This window comes from Triturus cristatus, chromosome 8, assembly GCF_964204655.1.
Source record: "Triturus cristatus chromosome 8, aTriCri1.1, whole genome shotgun sequence".
NCBI lineage: Eukaryota > Metazoa > Chordata > Amphibia > Caudata > Salamandridae > Triturus > Triturus cristatus.
Genome location: NC_140591.1, coordinates 845,505,631 through 845,527,662, shown reverse-complemented (window position 1 = coordinate 845,527,662; position 22,032 = coordinate 845,505,631). Strand labels below are relative to the sequence as shown.

The following is a 22,032-nucleotide window of genomic DNA, read 5'->3' as shown; positions in this document are numbered from 1 at the left end:
ACGGCCACTGCTCCAGTCCTCTATGCTGCTAATCAGCAGCAGAGGACACTCCCCGCACGTCTCTCGGCTTGGGGGGCACTGCAACACTCACATCGGTGGAAAATAAAATGGCAATGAAATACATTCATTGCCATTTTTATATTTTTTACAGGCTGCCCGCAGCGGGGGGCGCTCCCTCACCTTTGTGCTGAAGGGAGTTGCAGCCAGAGCTGTTTGCACCAGGCTCTGCTCTTATCAGGACTCCGCTATGCCATGGATATCAGTGACTGCCAAAATGAGCTACCTATACTACATGTCCACACTGGCAAGACCATCACTTTGAAATGTTTAAATTCACATTATATCTAGTAGTCAATATTATATGTGTTCTCATTTTAATGCACTGCTTTTAGGGCCAATAGCAGTTGTGCTTAGGAGCTCTAAGGACCAGTGAAACTTCCAAATCAATTTATTCAGGTCTTGGACGCCATGGAATGCAATGTCACTCTTGGCTTTCTTAATGAAAATGAGATTTAATCAATCATGTTTGCAATTAGCAGCCTAGGATTCTACCTAGTCGAGTAGAGTTTCACTCACAATGGTGACCACATAATGATCCTGATTTTCACATGTAGCCAACAGGCGTCTAAAGTTGCAGTACTGAACTAACTACTGCACCTCAACATTCCCCATGCTCATGTCCAAAACCCTTTTTTCAACAATGCTCTATGGGCACAGGAAAGTGCAGATGATATAAGTAAAACAATTACAACACTTATGACCAACCACTGCTAAGTATCAATCCCCTGTATGACACTGAGATTATTCACCATGATGTGAAAAGGACAATGCCCTAGTCCATTGACAGACTCGGTCATCCTTTAATAATATTATATGTATTGCTGTAACCACAGTAAATGGGGTGCAAAGTGGGGGAAATCTAATCTAGATGTGTTAGCTAGTCATCCTTCAGGGCCTATAGGTTCCCTATATTCAAAGTTATCCCCAAGTATGCTTTGTATTCCAACAAGTCACGTTAGAGAAGCAGCAGTAACCAGCACTATAAATATGTTACTCATGATACTTCAATGATCCAGCACCAAACAATCAATTTGCTTTCACTATGCCACACAGTGAATTTCTGTCAGAGGTTGGCATGGCCCTTCACACTAAATCTCTCCATTGCCTTCTCCTCCTGTAAAAAATCCACCCCCACACTTTAACAGCTTCACCAGCTAAGGACACCCACACAGAATCCTCTTCTTCACTAAAACTGCAGACTGCCTAGTCTATAGATATCTTTTTACACTTAGTGAGACATGCATCATCCTTTCCATCTGTGAAGCACACAACATAGCAGCATAATGTAGTTATAATCTGGCTTTTTGGAGACTTTTGTTCTAGAAGGATCAAAAAACAGTAACCCTGAAAGCATGGCCATTCTTCTGAGCCTCCAAAGTGTGGGGTGGCTCATTAGCTTTCCTCGTGTAGTCTACATTTTTTTCTAGCAGAACACAAATAGTGAGTGTAAGAGGCTGCTTGTGCTCCCTAAATGTTTCCTCGCTGTAGGATTTTTTTCCCCCCCAAATTACTCGAGAAGGAGTAATCCAAAATTATCAGTAATTCCACATAACAAAGTAGAGCAGAATTACCGAAATTACTCTGATTACTCCAGTGTAATTGAAATTCTGCTCAAGCCCGATGACAACCACCAACTTGACATCCTTTCCATTTTCTGATACTCTTCAAGTGAAAAAGAGGCACATAATAGTTTACTCTAAGTGATGAATTCATGCCAAAGCAATAAAGATCATATTATCCCTGAGAAAAATAATACGACAAACAATGTGGTGTCATACATCTATACTTTGTGTGTTTTAAATCACCACAGGTGGAAAGAATTCCATTTGTTAATGAAAACACTTTTATTAAAAATGAGCAAAAGTCGATCTTTACATAACACGTATAATAAATGTGAAATTGTAGGAGATAACCATACTTAAATGTTATAGGCCTGCAAGTAAAATAAAATTGCTGATTTAAGTTAGCCTAACTGACAATGCTATGTCAACTGAAAATAATGAAAGGCATGCGTTTCACATTAAATAGTTGTTCGCACACCACGTTTTTTCTTTGCTGTAGAAGGTTTAGCTTTCCAGAAGTCAACTGTTAGCTAGTGAATAGGAATTTGTTTTGCATTAGATAACTGATAGTGAGGTTATCACCATGGGAAGAGGAGGTAAAAGGAAGGATGATTCATGAAAAGAACCGTCTGGACCACAGAATGGGAATGCTGTAACTTTTCAAGGTTTAACGTCTATGACCCATTGAATAGAAATGAGAAAACAGGACATTTATTTGTTCTCAGGAGTGCTTTATTATTCCATTGGCTGACCTGGTGGAGAAAGAAGATGAATATTGCCATTTAGATATTGTGTGTTTATTTTAGTGCATGTTCCTATAGGATTCCTTTCCCAACTCTCATGCTGGGGACATCTCTCTGAGTTTCTTATGCCTCTCTACATGAGAGGTTGATTAGCATATTTCTTAGATGTCTGCTGATTCATAGCTGTAAATTCTTTCCAGCTTGATATGCAAAGGCTTGATGCTTATGCATTGATTCTTTCATCAGAATGAAAAATTTCCTAGCTAACGTAACGGAAAGTTTCAATTCTATTAAGGACTCGGAGGCGAGGATTATGCCTTCTATTCCTCACTTTATTACACAGCAGCCAAAGTGAAACAAAAGACTACATTTCCCATCAAACCCAGGGAAACTGTAGTCAAACAAAACAACCAATAGGCATTGTCCATAGTCCGCCAATAGGGGTCCACCAGCACCCAGATAGTCTGCCCTCACTGGTCCTTCCTCCTCTTTCTGAGCGCGAAGTCACCCAGCCGAACTCCTCAGCCATCCTGTTTGTTGGAGTCAGACCCTACGGAGGTAAAAGGAACCATCAATCCGAGAAGAGAAACAGATGTCAGCAGAATACAAGCGTGATACTGCAGAGAACAAAGCAGATAATTAAACAAATCCCAAACCCCAAAATGTGTTACTTACTGAAATACGGGGCGGGAATCCAGACATGATCCCTAGGGCGGGATAATCCTCGCCTCCGAGTCCTTAATAGAATTGAAACTTTCCGTTACGTTAGCTAGGAAATTTTTCATTCTATGTCAGGACTGGAGGCGAGGATTATGCTAGTTCAAAGCCTGCTCACCACGAGGTGAGCCATGTCTAGCACAGGCTTGAAGTAAAACCTCTTAAAGTTCGAGTCCGAAGACCAGTCCGCCGCGTTGAGGATATCCTCCAAACGGGCACCCAAACCGAAAGCTTTGGAAGCTATAGCCCTTCTAACCGAGTGGGCGCCAAACTCTCGAAGATTAATTCCTGCCTCCTGCATAACCCACCGAACCCATCTGGCAATGGTGGGGGAAGAAACCGCCTGAAAAGGCCTGCGGAGAGAAATGAGGAGCTGACGCTCCCCAGGAGGACGAAACTCCTCTGTCATCTCCTCGTAAGCTTTCAAGCAACGGACGACGCACAACTTGGGGCAATCCGGGAATTCCGGGTAAGAAATCACTCTTGTGTGACACTTTGTTCTTCTCGTGAGAGTGAAGGTCACCCCCGAAGGAGTGAACATCCTAGAAGAAATATCCAATGCTCTCACATCAGAAACCCGTCTGCAAGACACCAGACAAAGTAACATAGCCAACTTGCACCCTTATGCATCAAGCCAAAATCCAGTCGGTAAAATACCGATTCGGTAATAGCTCCCGGTATTGTGTGAAAAATACCCAATCCCAATGCATCAACCCAAAACCCGAGCAAATAACGAATCGCTAAATAAAAACCTCGAACATACCGAATCGCTAATACCCAAAATGCTAATTTACCGAATCGCTAAATACCGAATTCGCAATTACCGAAATCACTATTAGCTCCCGGAAATTGCCAATAGCAAATAACGACTCGCACCCCAATGCAACAAAACTCGCTAATAACGAAAATCCCAAAAATCGCTATTTTGCCAGAGCTAAATAAGGGGAATCAAAACCTGGAGGTAAAGTCACAAAAAAAAAAAAAAAAAATTTTAAAAAAATTCCCCACATGTGCAAATGATTGAGGCAATCACTAAACCCTTAAATTTGGCCCAGGAGACCCTGTTGGCTCCCACAAAATGGCTGCCCTCTACGTGCTTGCAAGGAGGATGCGGATCAATGCAGCAGGACAGCGCAGGAGAAGGGTCCAGGAGCGAGTGTTCAGACTGCGCATAACCCTGCTCGGCCAGAATGAGGACGAGGTGTACCAGAAATATCGCCTCAATCGCGCTATGATCATGCGCCTGATTGCAGACCTGGAACCATTACTGCAGCACCAGACCCACCGGACAAATGCAATCCCTGCGCACGTTCAGGTACTATGCAGCCTGCACCTACTGGCCTCAGGGAGTTTCCAGGGGGTAATTGCGGTTGCCGGAGGTGTTTCGCAAAGCGCACTGTCACGCTTCTTCCAAAAATTCCTAGATGCCATGCTGACAATGCTCCACAGACACATCAGCTTCCCCACAACCCCACAGCAGTTGGACCGCACCAAACAGGCATTCTACCAGGTGGCACAATTTCCACATGTGATTGGATGCATCGACTGCACGCATATCCCCATATGCCCTCCGTCAGCAAATGAGTACCTTTTCAGGAACCGCAAGTCATACCACTCGATCAACGTGCAGGTTGTGTGCAATGCCAACAACATCATAACGGACCTAGTGGCACAATTCCCAGGGAGCACACACGACTCATACATCTTCCGCAACAGTGGAATGCACAGGCGACTACTCAATGGCGAATTTGGAGAGGGACTCCTGTTAGGTAAGTAGCACTACGCTTTCCCACACCAACACCACACATGTATGTACATCACCAATGCTAAGTCTATGCTTCTATCTCCTAGGTGACAGCGCTTACGCCCTGCGGGAATACATACTAACCCCATACCTAAATCCAGCAACCCCGCAGGAACATCGCTACAACGCTGCACACATCAGCACGAGGAATGTGATAGAGCGGACTTTTGGGATTCTCAAGAGCCGCTTCCGTATCCTCCACAAGACTGGCGGCGCAATGCTATACCAACCAGACACATGCTGTCGAATAATTGCTGTATGTGCAATGCTGCACAACATTGCCACCAGAAGGGGGATACCCATGGAGGTGGACAGGGATGACGACCCCCAGGCTGACCAACCACCCGCCCAACGACGACCGGCACACATCCCAAACACAGCAGAGGGCCATAGGAGGCGGACAGACATAACGCAAAATCATTTTTGACCCTGGGTAAAATGAGACATTACAAGTTGGTGTTGGGTGCAACTGTTTAATGCACAGTAGCACTGAGGATTGTGCAACAGAACTAGCATTGTGAATCATGCTCCGACTGCATAAATGTAAATAAAAGGTTCCTTAAAGTCAGGCCTGTGCAAACAGAATAATTGGATGGCCATGGTTGCTCCACCATGGACCTGCAGCATGTCCAAATTTCTAGTGGCGCTTGCCACGTACACCAAGCCTCCGCTCAGGTGCATCCAAACCCTCACCACGGCCTGTCCCCGTGGAGGCACGCGAACTTCGGCGCCTGGTGCTGGCCTCTGCCAGTGACACGCTGCTGACACTGGAGGCAGCCTCACTGGTGTCATCCCCTCCCAATGCTGCAGCACTGCATGTGCTGCTCTGTAGTTGTTCCACAGCAGTGGTGATGTGTCCCAGTGACTTGGCAACATCACCGCAGAAGTGCCCAAGGTCCACCTGCAGGGAGACTGTGCGGCGTGCCAACACAGCGGTGCAGTTGCTGTGCCGTTGTATGGCCTTGGTAGCGGCGGCAGAACGCAACATTAGCTGCCGGTTACTCCTCCTCTGGGACTCATGGCCCTCCCTGATGGCACGGATGAGCTCACGTACCTCCTCCCTCAGCTGAGCATTGCCATCAGCAACCGCAGTGGTCTGGTCCCTGACCGCCGTGCCCATGTCCCTGACCGCGGAGCCCATGTCGGTGACTGCTGCAGTCATGGCGCGCATCTCCCTCGCTAGGCGCACGATGTTGCAGCTGATGCTAGCCACATGTCTTCCCTGCAGGTTCTGTGTGCGCAGCATCCTCTCCTCAATTGCAGAGGTTGTTGGGACATCCTGGTCAGCTGAGGAGACGGAACTGCGACGGGCCCTGTGACGCCGTGCGTGTCTTGAGCCTCCATGTGGTGCAGCAGGTGGTGTGGATGTGCGCTGCGTGGGTGCCAATTGCGGGGGGGGGGGTTGCCATCTCCTGCAAGGGCGCAACTTGGTGCCTGTGCCTCTGCGGTATTGTGGCTGTACTGGCTGCAGGCTGGCTTGCTGGTGCCGTTGCTTGTTGCGCAGGTGGTGGTGCCTTGGCTTGTGGCGCAGGTGCCTTGGCTTGTGGCACTGGTGCTGGTGCCGATGATTGTGGCGCTGGTGGAGGTGGTGCTGGTGGGGTGGCAGGTGTTGGCGGTGCGTGCGCATCCTGCACAGTCTCCTGTTCTGACTCCACGGGTGTCTCAGATATGATCAGCTGGTCGCTGTCGTCAGAGTCCCCAGGTGATGCATCTGTGTGTGAAACAGTGCATGATTAGTGGGATGATTACACCTACATAGTGTTATACCCATCAATGTCCCTCTGTGGTCCAACAAATGAACAGTCTACAGCCATGTACAAAATAAGTGTTGTGTGAGGATTTACGCCTGTACCTGCACTCTGGGCTGACTAGACTACAACTCCCAAGATGCAGTAGTGTCATGTGTGGAACTGTCTGTGCCAGAGCTGCAGACACAGTGAGATTGGGCTGGGGGCATGGGTATGGATTTACGCTATGCTGGGTGTGGCATAGGCATGCATCTTACCTTGGGCACTTGTGGCTGCGCCGGACGTATCCATCTGGATCACCCCCACGACGGCTTCCCGCTCTATCGTCCCTTCCACGAGGTCCTCCAGGGCTGTGTTGGATGGTGCAGTGCTTGTTCCGCCTCCAGTCCTTCTTGCCTCCCGGAGCCTCTCAGCAATCCTCTCTTTTGCGCGCTTCCGGAGGTCATACCACCGTTTTTTCAGGTCGTCGATGCTGCGGCTAGTGACGCCAACCGCATTGACCCTCTCACGGATGCGCTGCCAGATGCGCCGCTTCTCGGTCTCAGGCACCTTGAGGGACAGCTTGCCAAAGAGGCGGTCATGTTTGCTGGACACTCCCTCGATGAGGTACTCCAGCTCCCTGTCTGAAAACTTCTTCTTGCGCTTGCGTGCAGATTCTGCGCTGGATGGCACTTCCTGCGACATGATGGATGTGTGCAGTGACTGGCAGAATCTGTGTGGCCTCACTCTGCACAGCCTGTCCTTCTTTCCAGCTCCTGTCTGCTCCTCTGTCGAGGCTATGTGGGTGGGGCAGCAGTATTTCCTGGTTGGTGATGTCATCAGCCTGTTCCCGGAGCGACGCGGCAATTTGCGATTTCGCTATTACCGATTCGGTAATTGCTAATTCGGTATTACCGAACTCGCTATTAGCCAAATCGGTATTACCGAACTCGCTATTTGCTAGTGGGGCCGTTTGCGTGCCCCGCTATTAAGGAATCGGTAAATTTACTGATTTTTAAGGAATCGCTAGATTTAACCGAATCTGTTGATGCATGCCAATTACCGATTCCTTAATGGCGATTCCTTATTTTTCGCTATTAAGGAATCGGTATTAGTTTCGTTGATGCATATGCCCCTTGGCTGACAGCTCCTTCCTGGACAGGAACCTGTTGGGCTGCCAGAAAAGGAACAAATTGAGGACTTGATTGACGTCCCATAAGGCTGAGTAACGGGATTCTGGAGGCAATGAAAGCCGAATGCCCCTGAGTAGTCTACAAACTAGGGGATGCTCGCCAACCGGAGAATTGTTCACAGGTACATGACCAGCCGAGATAGCAGAACGAAAGGTGTTAACCGATCGGTAAGCAAGACCCTCCGACGCTAAATGGGCCAAAAAATTCAGGATTTGCACTAAATCCGTGTCCACGGGATTGCAACCCCGTCGCAGACACCAACGGGACCATCTGCCCCAAGCGGATTTGTAACGCTTGACAGTACTGTTTGCCCATGCTTTAGCCATGAGGTCCCCAGCTGCTGCCGAAAGGCCCGGGACTTCCCATTGTCTCTGGTAATCCTCCACGCGACAAGCCGTAACGAGTTCTTCAGAACCAGAGGATGAGGGACCCCGTCGGGACTGAGGAGAAGATGAGGGAACAGGAGGAGTAGGATTGGAGAATCCCAGGAAACTTCCAGAAGAACTGGAAACCAAACTTGAGACCTCCACAAGGGAGAAAGGACTACCAGCTCTGCTCCCTGGCACCGGACCTGAGCCGTCACCCGAGCCAGCATTGCAAAGGGGGGAAACGCATACCCGGTCTCCAGACTCCAATCCTGGAGAAAGGCGTCCGTGGACACCGCTAGAGGGTCCGGCCTCCAACTGAAGTAACGAGGCAACTGATGGTCGAGCCTTGAGGCAAAAAGGTCAATCGACAATGGGCCCCAAAGCTCATTCAATCGGTGAAACACTCCCGAGTCTAGCTTCCAAAGGCTGGAATCCCTGAAATTCCGGGACTGGAAGTCCGCCACCAAATTCTCCCGACCTGGAAGATACTCCGCAGTCACCGAGACATGATGCTCCAGGCAGTACTGCCAAAAGCTGGCTGCCAAGTCGGATAGGGCCTTGGATCTGGTACCCCCCAGATGATTGATATAGCGGACCGCTGAGATATTGTCCATTTTGAGGAGGACAGAGGACTGAATGCGATCCCTGGTCCAACAACGAACTGCGAATGAACCCGCTAGGAGCTCCAAGCAGTTGATGTGTAAACTGCGTTCTTCTTGAGACCACAAACCCCCCATGGAAAAGTCTCCGCACCTGGCACCCCAGCCCTGCTTGATGGCGTCTGATTCGATAACTAAGTCTGGAGCGGAACCAAAAATGGCGCGTCCGTTCCAAGCCTCCATGTGTTGCAACCACTAGTAAATCTCGCCTCTGGCCTCCCCTGACAAGACAACTTTGTGTGAGTACGGGAGACCCCTGCGGAGGTAAGACGCCTTCAGGCGTTGGAGCGCGTGGTAATGCAGGGGCCCCGGGAAGATCGCCTGTATAGAGGCGGAAAGCAAGCCCACCACTCGGGCCAGGTCCCAAAGGGACACCTGAGCTCTGGTAAAGGTGCGACGCAGCTCGTGATGGATCTTCGCAATTTTCCAAGTGGGAAGGCTGAGAGAAGAAGACTTTGAGTCGATCACGAACCCGAGAAACGTCAGAGACTGTGAAGGAGAAAGCATGGACTTTGTCTCGTTGATTACAAATCCCAGTCCTTGCAAGAGATTCACCGCTGCCTGAAGATGCTGAAGAAGGCGACGCGGGCAGGCATCCATGATCAGGATGTCATCGAGGTAAACAATCATTCGAATACCCCGAGCTCTTAACCGTTCCACCACAGGGTGGAGAACCTTGGTAAAGCACCAAGGGGCCGATGAGAGGCTGAATGGGAGGGAAACGAACTCGAAAACCTGTTTGCGCCAAAGGAACTGCAGGAAACGGCAATGGGGGGGAAAGATCGGGATCACCAGATAGGCGTCCTTCAAATCGAGGCGGACCATCCAATCGTTTGGGCGCAGCATATCGCGAAGAAGATGGATACCCTCCATCTTGAAGTGGCGGTATACCAGCCACTCGTTGAAACCGCTCAGATTGATTACCGGGTGTTTGCCGCCATCTGTTTTGTCGACTAGAAAAATATTGCTTAAGAAACCCCACGGGTGAAGATCTGCGGGAACGATCGCCTCTCTGGATAGCAGAGAGGAAACTTCCTCGTCTACCAGAGCGGAGTCGTGGTGGTAGAATTGAAGGGGGCGCGGCTTGTAGCGTTGGGCAGGAGTCCTCTGATACTCTACGTGAAAACCCTGAATGGTTTGAAGAACCCATGGATCCCCCGTGACAGAAGTCCAGGCCTGGAAAAAATTCCCCAGCCGCCCCCCTATTTTTAGAAGGGAAGAAGGGAGTAAACTCACCATTGGAAGAGGTAGCTGCTCCTCGGTAGCCGCGGCCTTTGCCTCGTTTGCCTCTTGTGGGGTAGAACTTGCCGAAACGGCTTTGATCCTGGTATTGTCCTTTGGCGGGGCCTTGCCCACGTGGCTGGTTGTTGGAACCACGGCCGGTCGAGCGGCCCCTACCTTGACCGGCCCCCCGGAAAACCCGAGGGAAGACCTTACGAATGGTCGACTGGGCCTTATCCAGGGAAGTAAACGTGTTGACAAGCTTCCCCAATTCCTTCACGAAGGGATCCCCAAACAGGCCCCCTTGGGCCACCGCACCAGCCTCAGTATCCGCGAGGTCCCCCAGTTTGGGGTCCACCTTAATCAAGAGAGAGCGCCGTCGCTCAGTAGAAATCGCGCAGTTCGCGTTGCCCAGGAAGACGATGGCTCTCTGGGCCCAACCCGACAAGGACTCTGGGGAAATGAGGGAACCAGATGTTTTCGCCTCCTCCGCCATGTCGGGGATCTTAGTTAATGGGCCCAGGACATCCAGGAGTTTGTCCTGGCAAGACCGCCAGGACCTATCGATCCCTTTCTTGGGATCGCGCATGAATTTTTGCAAGAAAGTCGCCATGCGGGAGTCAATTTCAGGGGTCAATGTGACTTTGCCCTCCAAGGAGGGGCGAGGGCACGCCGCCCGCAAACAACTACGGGCCTCCTTCTCAAGGGGTCTCCTAATGCGCATTGCCACATACTCAGCCACCTTGTCCGCTGGGGCCCAGTCCGAGGAGCGAACATATCCGAGATGGCCCGGAGACCAGATGGGTCATGAATGTTGGAAGGATCTAATCCAGGATCGGTCAAGCCCGAGGGCTGGGGAACCGGCGGGGATTGCCCCTGAGGTAGAAGAGGTTGCGATGGCAGGAAAGCCTGCTTAAGCCTATCGAAGGCTGAAGAGTCCATCCCTGCTTCACGTAAACGCTTAGCTGGTGGGGGAGAAACCCCCAAGGGCGCAGGGGGGGGATTGCAGGAGGTGGGGGACCCACCGGAATATTCGCAAAGCGCGCAAGCGCCTGATCAATGTGCTGGGTAAGGCGGTCCTCTAAGGGTGCCAAAACTTCCCCCACAGCGCGGTATATAGAGGTGTCCACCGCCTCATAAAATTCCTCATCCCACTGGAGGTCGGTCAGGGCATCATCCCCTCCATGGGAATCATCATCATACTCGTACTCCATGATGATGAGTAGGATATACAGCCTAGAAGGTAAGTATTAAAAAAGGTCTGGGTCTCAGACCAATTAAATTCTCCACAGAATATCTAAGGCTGGGGGCAGCCAGCAGATGGGCGAGGTAACTGACAGTTATCATAGACAGTGGGGGTGGAGGCCCCTGGCACCAAGTCTGGTAATGTAAAGGTATAGGGGAAGTCCTGTGGACAATCCTGGCCTGGGCAGGTGCCCTAAAGCGTGAAACACGCAGCGCAGTACAGACCCAATTGGGCGTGCATACAATGGAACAGAATACAGACTCCACACGCTCTAAAGCCGAGTGGAGCGTAAGCGCTATACAACGAGCGGAAGTCTCTGAAAATACGATAGAGACAACATGCTCGCGTAACGCCTCAAGCCAGAGTCCCGCTACGGCGCGTCGCACTGACCCTTCGGGGTTTAAAATGCGCGCGCCGCCGTTAGACCCACCGCGCCCCCTGACGGTCGGAGGATCAAGGGACACCAGACAGGCCGCGTAGGAGGACGGCTCCCATGGCCCAACAACCGGGCGGGCACCCGCCCGCGAATATTACCACAGAAACCGGCGCGGGGGCTTCACCTGCCCCGCGCGCGAAGATGCGAAGCCAAACTACGTAACATTAAAAGCACCTCAGCAAACCAGTGAAATTATTTCCACAGAGAAAAAACACGTTTCACAACGTCATACAATATCCAACCCCAGAATACTTAAAGGAAAGCAAGTACAAGCATATCGTTATCACTTCAGGAACATATAAGTACAAAAGGAAAAACACTTAGCTCAGCTGCTGAGCAGCGAAGAAAGAGGAGGAAGGACCAGTGAGGGCAGACTATCTGGGTGCTGGTGGACCCCTATTGGCGGACTATGGACAATGCCTGTTGGTTGTTTTGTTTGACTACAGTTTCCCTGGGTTTGATGGGAAATGTAGTCTTTTGTTTCACTTTGGCTGCTGTGTAATAAAGTGAGGAATAGAAGGCATAATCCTCGCCTCCAGTCCTGACATAGAATTCTTTATTGGGTATCTGACCTGAAACCTTACTCTATTTTATTCCAATTTAATTTAGATTAGGGATCTTCCTTAATGGAACTCGCTTGTTGTATTATTACAATATTAATTGTTATTTTAATGAACATCATATTTTATTTTATAATTAACCATCGATTAATGGATTATATATTATATTTTCTTCCAATGCTGAGCTGTAAGGATTAATATTTACTGAATAAATGATGAAAAACTAAAATAATTGAAAATAAAAAACCTTCAACTCACACTAATTCTTGTTATTGAGTGTATTAAATGATTTATTGCTATGTATCTGATGTAGATGATTGTTCCTGTATATTTCTCCTTGTTGATGAATAAAGGTCCATATGACTACTAGCGGAGGATATTTAATGATTACACTCAAAGACTGAGATATAGAAAACCCTGCTCGCTCACCACCAAACATGGTAGCAGATAGTGATCTATATAGAGCTCCTGCTCTGACACTGTAATTTGCAGAATTTTCACCACACCCTGGGAGCCATGACTGAAGAGTCACTAGAGGCTCTTTCTGAATGACATCCATCATCAAAGAAACTCAAGATATGGAGGATCAGGCTCCAGAGTTTGGGCACTCCAGATTCCCCCATCTTTGGCATACTCACGGTTAATCACCCTCCCCCTCACAAGTATGCAGTCTAGCCTAAAAACATCCAATATAGATGAAACTCCAGATCAATGCCAATGCTGTATTCATGGTAGTCAACTCAGTGAACTTTAAGGTTGAGGAGCCTAGAATACAATCCTAGCCTTCAAATTACAATGGAGACACCATGCACGCAAGGTGCGCTTCTTCAGAAGACAGTGTCTACTTGCTCCAATCTATTCCTGGGGATCTAAAACAATAAAACAAAGCACGGTTCTATTGCACTCTACTCTATTAATATATCACTGACTTTTCCTTGCTTACATTAATGTAGCAGATCAAAGGCATCTGTTCGCAAGTCACTAGCGCTCCAGCAACTTACTTTTCATAGCTTGTTCATCTGCCAGGGCAGTACATTTCTAGGTTTGTGAGCCAGCACCTAAATTGATCTGTTGTGCCTTGATCAAAGTCCAGGCTTGGGTTTAGCAACCTGTTGTATGAGAAATTGAAGTGTGTGTCTGAGCATATGCAAGAGATGAACTCATTTTTCTTACCTTCTTCCTCCACAGCTCCATCACCTGTCACCATGATCAGGAAAGATCGGACCTCCAGAAGCAGCGTCTCCCTGTCTTGGCATGAGCCTGAGCACCCTAATGGGATTATATTAGACTACGAGGTCAAGTACTATGAAAAGGTGGGAAAAGACTGACATGGGCCTAGTGCATAGTGCTTAGAAACATGTTAAAGTGCTGGTCAAATTTGTGATCTTATCAAGTTTATATTGATGCTAAGCCACATTTACCATGCTTGATGTAATAGTGAACAGTTGAGGTGGAGTGAGCAACACTGAGAACAAGTGTGAAGGTTGTGTGTGTGTGGTGGAGTTTTAATGGGGAAGTAAAAGGAACCAGTGACACCGCAGCACCACCAACACAAAATGTGCCAAATTTGATTACATCAGTTAGCTAGTTGTAGAGTATGGTGGTGCCACTACGCCAGGGTGACAGTTCAGTGAGTTTCTTGCTTTCTGCTGCAATCTGTGTGCAATCATTTAGGGGCATATGTATCAACATCTCCATTTGCGATTCTCAAATAGCGATTTTTAAAGAATCGCTATTTGAGAATTGCAAAACGCGATGTATTTAAAAAAATCGCAAAACTTTTGCGATTTCTTAAAATTCCTTAATTGCGATTAGCAAATTGCGAAATCGCAATTAAGGAATACCTTCCCATTCATTTCTATGGGCCAGGAGACCCATAGGAATGAATGGGAAGTAATTCTCAAATTGCGATTCGCAATTTGCTAATCGCAATTTGAGAATAATTTCAAAGGTGCAAGGGTGTCATGATGACACCCTGATGCACCCCTGAAATGAGCATGTGTGTGCATATGGCACACATACATGCCCTAAGGGCATGTATGTGCGCCACGTGGCACTTTGTAAAATTCCAAAAAGTGCATTTTTAACAGAAATCGCAAATTACCACCAACTAGAAGTTGGTGGTAATTTGCGATTTCTTAAGGATAATTCGCAATGCTTTGGTGCGTGTTACATGTCATTTAAGAAATCGCAATTTGATATTTCTTAAATGTTTACGCAAAATTAAGAAATCGTTAAATTAGCGATTCCTTAAATTTGCGCTGAGAATTTGCCTCATACATCCCGTTTTGCGAATTTTTAATCGCAAACGCTGTTTTTTGCGAATCGCAGCGTTTGCGTTTAAAAATTCGGTTGATACATATGCCCCTAAGTCACAGGTTCAGGTTAGAACTTGCCTGAACCAGAATTCCATCCTGGTGATAACTACTGTACGCGTTTATCATCTTAAATTTGTAATATCACTGTGAGGTGTTTATGGCCTCGCAGAATATTTTTTACAGCTGCCATCATGGGAGTATCTTTCATATCCTGCTCAAATTACCAATATTTGAAGAGATGGTGTTTCTTGCTTTTTAAAAATGTGTGTTTATCATTCTACATTAAAGTACTGGGGGTTTCTATTGTGGTGTAACCACCAGGGATGAACAAGGAACTGAAGTAAAAAGAAACAATCTGCTTTTGTTTTTCAAAACAGTAAAATTAAGAACAATTTGAGAAAAGAACAACATATTTCTCCAGTCTACACTAGCGTAATGTGATTTCAACTACTGTGAGGTGTTGAGGTACATGTAGTCATTGCACGTTGGCCATTATCAGATGTCATAATTATAACATCTGATAAAAACCAACATTGAGATGTTCAATATTTATAGGGAGTGATAACTATCACCTATCAGTGTTTAGGAACAAGATGAAGATTTTAGTGCTTACTGTACCAAAGTCTGCATGTTCTAGTAAATACTAGACTATTTCCCCCAATAGAAATCCGCAGGATTGACCTGCCAATATTTATCACAAAACTCATAATTCTGATGTATGAAGTAACTGAAGTTACAACAAACACAAAAATGTATCAGCTCACACAATGAGGGCTCAATTGTTATCATGGCTCCACACAATGCAAACCAACCCTTCTAGACAGATGGAGCAAACATATAATTTATGCATAGTGACACTTGTTGGCAGAAAGTTAAGCGGTACTATTAGTGTGGAGATATTCCTCCTCAGTGTAGTATGTGAGAAGTTGCAAAGACGTGCGTCTTGCAACTTTGTGTCATTTAAAAAAAGAAACAGCAAAATGCAAAGCTGATAACGTTTAAAAAAGGGAGAGGGAAAGGGTCCTAAGTGACAGTGGCTTTAAGGGCCACAATTAAGACTATGGGGTTGGGGTTGAGGGAGACACAAACTGCCAATCCTAATCACTGAACGCCCCATGCCGTCAGGGTGAGATTTTGGGTGGCGGGAAATTGACGATGCTTAGCTGCTGAACAGCAGCTCTTTTCACAGTGTTACTCAGGGGGCGATTCACAGAACTAATCTGAGACAAAATCCTAAACTTACTACTTTTGGTATTTACAGAAAGCATTTAGTAGTAGTAAAGAGAGTAGTTTGTCTTAAATTGGTATTTTTTCTTAAATTAGACTTTTGTCTTAAGTTAAACTTTTGTCTTAAATTAGGATTTTGTCTTTAGTTTTGGTCTTAAGACAAAATCCTAACTTAAGACAAAAAACTAATTTAAGACAAAATACTAATTTAAGACAAAATCCTAAAATAAGACAAAATACTAAGTTAAGACTAAATCCTAACTTTAGACAACATACTAACTTTACTACTACTAAATGCCTTCTGTGAATACCAAAAGTAGTAAGTTTAGGATTTTGTCTCAGATTAGTTCTGTGAATTGGCCCCTCAGTGCGGACATCATTCCTGAGCATTAGCAGAAGTAACATCCTGTCCATTGGTTTAGGGATATAATCTCCCTTCCTTGGTGGGTGATCTGTTATCAGGGATCTATCTGGTGCATGACTGCACCACATCTACAGATCTGACACGACTCCTTTGAAAGCCACTCTCGTCTGTGTTATCTGTACCAGTTACTGTGTGTTCCAATAAACATTTCACACATATGGTGTTGGGCATCCATGTTACTTTTCTCAATCTGGGAGCCAAAAATTCCTGAGATTTTAAGGGAAAAGGGTCATGCCATGTTCTGCCTGTAGCACCGGCTTCCAGAAAGCATTTTATATCGAGATAAAGTGTCAACACTCTTATTATCAACTTCTAAAATTTGTAAGAAAATCTGATGTTCGATTTCAAGCACTTTTGGATACATTTTGTTGCAAGTCTGTGAATATTAGGACCGTTGGTCATGTACTTATTCAGGACCCATGCTGTGAACTCTTTCGAAAACAGTTTTTTCTCATTCACTATTATATTTCCCAATCCATCACAGACACAAAAAAGAGACTCAAATCCCAGGAAGTGTTTTATGGAATTCAAAATATTACCTTTTACCTTAATGCACTCCAGTAATTCCAGTGTTCCCATTTCCCCCACATCTGTGTACAATGTTTAGTTCCTACTTTTTCAGCGCAACGACACCATGCTGAAATTCATTGGAAACTCGTCCCAGACTTTCAAGTCTTGCTTGGGACCTTGGGAGAGATGCGCAATTGAGGACTGTAAGTAAATGCACCTTGGCTATTCCAGGCTTCATTAATTGGGTCTCTTTGGTGGAATCCTCTTGGTACCAAACGTTGGGGGGAGGTGCTGGAAGATAATGCAACTGAATCAGCGTAATCTTTTCAAAGAATACAGAACGTTGTCACTGCTCTGAATGCGATGACCTTGTTTAACTACAGTCTTGCCTTCTGGTTGATTGTGTAAATGTAATTTCCTAACAGCAACAGCTGCTTTATAGAGCCACATGCTTTTCTGGTGCCAGTGGCATGCCCAGTCTCTATGGAATTTCCTGGAATGTGTTCACAGCATCCTGCGTTCCTATTCCTTTACTTCTTCTGCTATAAAAACTGAATCCAAGTAGTATGCAATCCTCTATAATTCACTGATCTTCCTGTACAATCATCTCATAAATCTGTGGAAATGCTGTAACACTGCATATGAGGCCACATAATTCTTGGGCATACTGTTGGCAAAATAATAGCGCCCTTTTGCAGCAAAGTTCAGCTGCGATTGTTATCGGGATGAACCAATAGTAATCCGATGACTTACTTAATGCCAACTTTGCCACAAGTGCTCCCTTTTTACTCTCCCTCACCCTCTATTCAGTTGCCTGGACAGGCGTGTAAGCTATGTATAGTCTTTTCTATTCACGCGGTGATTCATGGTGTCAGCCTCAAGTTGTAAAAGGTGATAGCCCATCCTTCCCTCTACTGAATGCTTCTTTTGGAACAAACACAGAATTGGCAATTTGAAAAGCGGGATAGGTATTTCAACAAATTAACTTGCGCTCCACGCCAGGCTGCTGTCTCAGTTTTTACAAAAGCATGTCAGCATGTTTGCACCTAAACCTTACCTTGGTCCAAATAACCTTCCATAAATGTTTAAAGCAAAAAATCTGCCTCTTTCTGGTCCTGGATACCCTCCATTATTCTGTATTGTTTAAACAACTTTTCTCTCATTGCAAGGATGGCATCTCTCCTTCTCTAAGCTCTAGATTGCACCTTCCTCCTTGTGACGTCTTTGATTTTTAGGTAACGTCTGCATTTCTTGACACATCTCAATGTGTCTTCCTTTGCCCTCTGGCTCATGTCACCATGTGCCTGTGCCTCCTGTTTGACTAATTGAGAACCGTCGCCCTTTGTGAGAAGCCTGGAAAAGGATGCAGTGGCATTAGAACATGCTTATTACCTCCGTTTAGATTGTCATCATTTAAATTGTGAAAAGATTTTTTTAGGTATCCATTTTCTTCGGTTGCTCTACTAATCTGACCCTCATAGACCATTCAGCTCAAAGGACGGGCATGGCATCATAGCCCTTAGCTAAAAAATAAAACAAAAAAAAAACCTAACTCAATTAGGGTGCCTCCCAAATGTCTCCACTGAGAAAAATCACCTAGTGGTGGCTAATGGGACATCAAGCATAAGAGTTACTTTTAAGATTGACATCAGGGCCAGACTGGAAACCAAATATTTGTGCTGGCAAAAATGTTCAAACCGGACCATAATGTAGGAGGTTGTGACTTTATGGTGCAATGGGTCATGTTTGGGCCCTGGTAGCCCATCTAGTTCTAAAAGCAGCCTTGTGGCCTGCAGCTGAGCAGAAAAATGCCAGGGTGTCTGAATCACCAGTCTAGCCCTGCTCAACATGATTGATGTATACTGCCTGCGGGTTAAGCCATCATCTTTTCATCTGCAAATAATAATCTTCTCTTTAACTTGTCAAGTGCAGCTCTGTGACCTCGATGACAATTTTTTTTAAACATGATGTTAGAAAATCTTCATGAGCCAATAAACCTGACCCTGACCATGCTTCAGAAAATTGTCTGAAAAATAATAACTGTGATGGCCACAGGATTCCAACGTGCTAAAGAAATAGTGTGTGATTAAAATGGTATTGATCCAGGGAATATTTTTTGACCACACGGTTCAGCTGGTGCTTATCGATGGCAGCACTATTAACAATCCTTCGAGCCACAATATTCAGGAGGCCACAGGGGTTGTATGTCATTTCATAGAAAAACTATTTCATGGAATGCCATTACTGAGAAAACATTTCATCTAAACAGTTTAAAGGAAATTTTCGGAATGAATGGCATTTACCTTTTCGTAGAAACCAATTCATAGAAAGTCTTTTTGTTCAAAATTGGCTTTTGAATGCTTATTTATTATGTGTAAATGCAATGGCAGAGGTCTTAATTTTCATATTCATTTAATCTACATTGTCAGTCAATTATTTTGAAGGTTTTTAATTCTCTGAGCCATTACCACTATCAAACATCTTTTGCTGACCCTTCACAACCCCTAAACACCATCAATCCCTGCCCCCTAAAACACCTAACCACACCTAAACAATACTCATCCTTGAAGCCTAAAAGCCCTTTCTAACCCTAAATTCCACCATCCCTGAACCCTAACATCACTTGCTACCCCTATCCCCACCCATTCCTGAACCCTAGAACTCCTTTCTATGCCTAAACCCCACTCATCCCATACCCCTTAAAACATCTCAGCACACCCAAACTTCATCTTTCCTTGAACTCTAAAAAACCCTCTCCGCCCTTAAACACCAGCCATCCATGACCCATAAGAACTCATCACCCTAAACTACTCAGCCCTGAACCCTAAAAACTCCTTTCTACTTCTAAACGCCATCCATCCTTAAATCCTTAAAAGCCCCCACTACCCTAAACTCCACCCCATCCTGAACCCTAAGACCTTTTCATCACCCCAACTGCTACCCATAATTGAACCTTAGAAACCCTCACAAGCCTTAAACTCTGTCCATCCATGAACCCTAAAACCTCTTGACACCATACACTCCACACATACTTGAAACCTAAAAACACCTGACACACCTAAACACCACTCATCCGTGAACCCAAAAAATCCCTCACCACCCCTGTACTTCATCTATCTCTGAACCCTAAAAACCCCAATCTATGCCGTAACGTCAATTATTCCTGACCTCAAAGAACACCTTCATCACCCTAAACATGATCCATCCCTGCGTCAAAAAACCCCACAGTAGTCCTAGACTCCACCCAAGTTTAATGTAATTTTGGATTTTAAAAATTATCTTTCCTACAAAATGCTAAATGTTTCCTTTAATGTTTTAATTTTTTGTATTTCCTTAAAATTGACTTTCCTTAAAGTTGGTTTTTCCATGATTTGATTTCCTCCATCGTGGTGTCTATGTTTTCGTTTTCCTATGAATTAACCTACCTCCATACTTATGCACCTGGATATCGCAAAATAGCCAGAAAAGCCAAAACGAGATCCTGGAAGTGGAAACAGGTAGAATTTGCATTTAAGTTCGGGTCAGTCCCTCTGATACTTTTGATCAGAATTTGTTGACTTTGGTCTTAACATTCTTCATCATGGCTGCAGTTGTTTGGAGCCTGTGGCCGGTAGTAGGTGAATTGCACCCTTAAATGTATCGGGAAACATTCATAAAAGTACCATACACTTATGAGTAATTTACATGTGGAATTTACTCATACACTTTTGAGTAACTTTACTACTTTATGTCCACCTGTCTCCAGTTCCATGATCTTGTTTTGGCTTTGCTGGCTATTTTGCGGTATCCAGGTGCATAGTGTCCATACAATGAAAATAAGTGCTGGGAGAGTGAAGCACACCCTGATGTCATGCGTCTGTAGAACTCTGCTTTAGGGAGCAGACAGTTTGCTTGCCCTTGCAGGGAATCCATCTTGGAATGGGATCACTCGGTGGCAGAAGGACAGCCCCTTGAAAGCCCTATCTACAGAGATCACCCTCAAAGACTGGACCAGGGTCTTGTTAGAAACCGCCGTCAGCTACGCAATTTCTGCTAAATGCAATGCGTCACTCACTATCTGGGGTAATTTTGGATGTTTATTGCCGCAGTCATCGGCAGTTGAATTTCTAATGTCTCAAGCTGCGCGCTTGATTGTAGTTCTGCCTGGCAAATGCTGCTGCCAAACTGTTTTTAATTTATTTAACTTCTAACGCTTATTGCTTCCCGGACATCCCGCCACTCATCAAGATAACTATTCCATGACTTTGAAATGATGCTAATACAAACAGTGATTATAAGTTAAAATGTGCGCACAATTCAGCTATGTGAACAATGTGCACACAAAAAACTATAATGGAAAGTATTGTGTTTGAAAAGGAGGCTCCCCTTGCAATAATTCTAAATTCTCTTTGATAGATATATTTGCATATGTTATAATGGCATTGGCCGCGTGTAAAGAGCACATCCCAAATGGAAGGGTCTCCCAATTCTTTGTATTATTGCCCTTTTCTGTGGGGCATGCACTGAAGCCATCGTGTGTCAGGGATGCCGAACACCAAGGCTGCATAGTCTTGATTGCACATTATGCCCTTTCATCCACCCCCAGACACTCCCTGTCCCTTTACCTCACGCTTTTGGGTATTTTTAAATCCCCCTTTCTGCCTCTGTTTTTCTACATTTCGCTTCCTTCTTCTTTCCCCCTTTTGTTTATATCTTTCTCTCTTGCTCTGGGCCAAACTCTAATTAAAAAAATCAATGCACTTCACCAAAAATGAGTGCTGGTGGGCCCAATCTGCAACCACCAGCTCAAATTAAGCACTGCCCTAACTGGAGACGCGTATTGAGGAGAAAGTGCAATAAGCATCTAGTGATGCCTGGGAGCACAAGACTTTGCAATGCAGAAAATGTACAAGTCACATATTAGTCCATCTCAATAGAATGCAGAGATACAATCAAATGCTGTGGTGACTAATTTGTCTATTCTTTATAATAAGTATGTTATTCCTAAATTGTTTCTCAGCACTATACTATTCATTCTTGGTAAAGAGGATCTGTGAATACCGCAAATGTCCTTGCTTAGAGGAGAATCTTGCAGTGTGTTTTTTTCCGAGATTGTGGTGAGAACAAGATGTGTCCTGGAGGACTGTCTGTCTTATGCATATGAGCATGCCAGTCCTTCTGAGCAAACTCTTCAGTCCAAGTGGCGAGGCCCATGCTATATAATTACCAAGGGTGGGCTAAAAAGCACAATTTTGTCCCATGAATGAAATTTTGTGAA

The 22,032-nt window shown here is 45.6% G+C and overlaps 1 protein-coding gene across 2 annotated transcripts in view; it reads left to right on the top strand.

Annotated features, from left to right (window-relative positions):
* The window catches only part of EPHA3 (EPH receptor A3), an 853,417-nt gene that overhangs the window by 506,771 nt on the left and 324,614 nt on the right, over nucleotides 1-22,032 (top strand). For both annotated transcript variants that reach the window (XM_085622346.1, XM_085622345.1), the window contains exon 6: nucleotides 13,485-13,609. In XM_085622346.1, coding sequence (XP_085478472.1) covers nucleotides 13,485-13,609 — 125 coding nt within the window. The remainder of the gene's footprint in view (nucleotides 1-13,484; nucleotides 13,610-22,032) is intronic.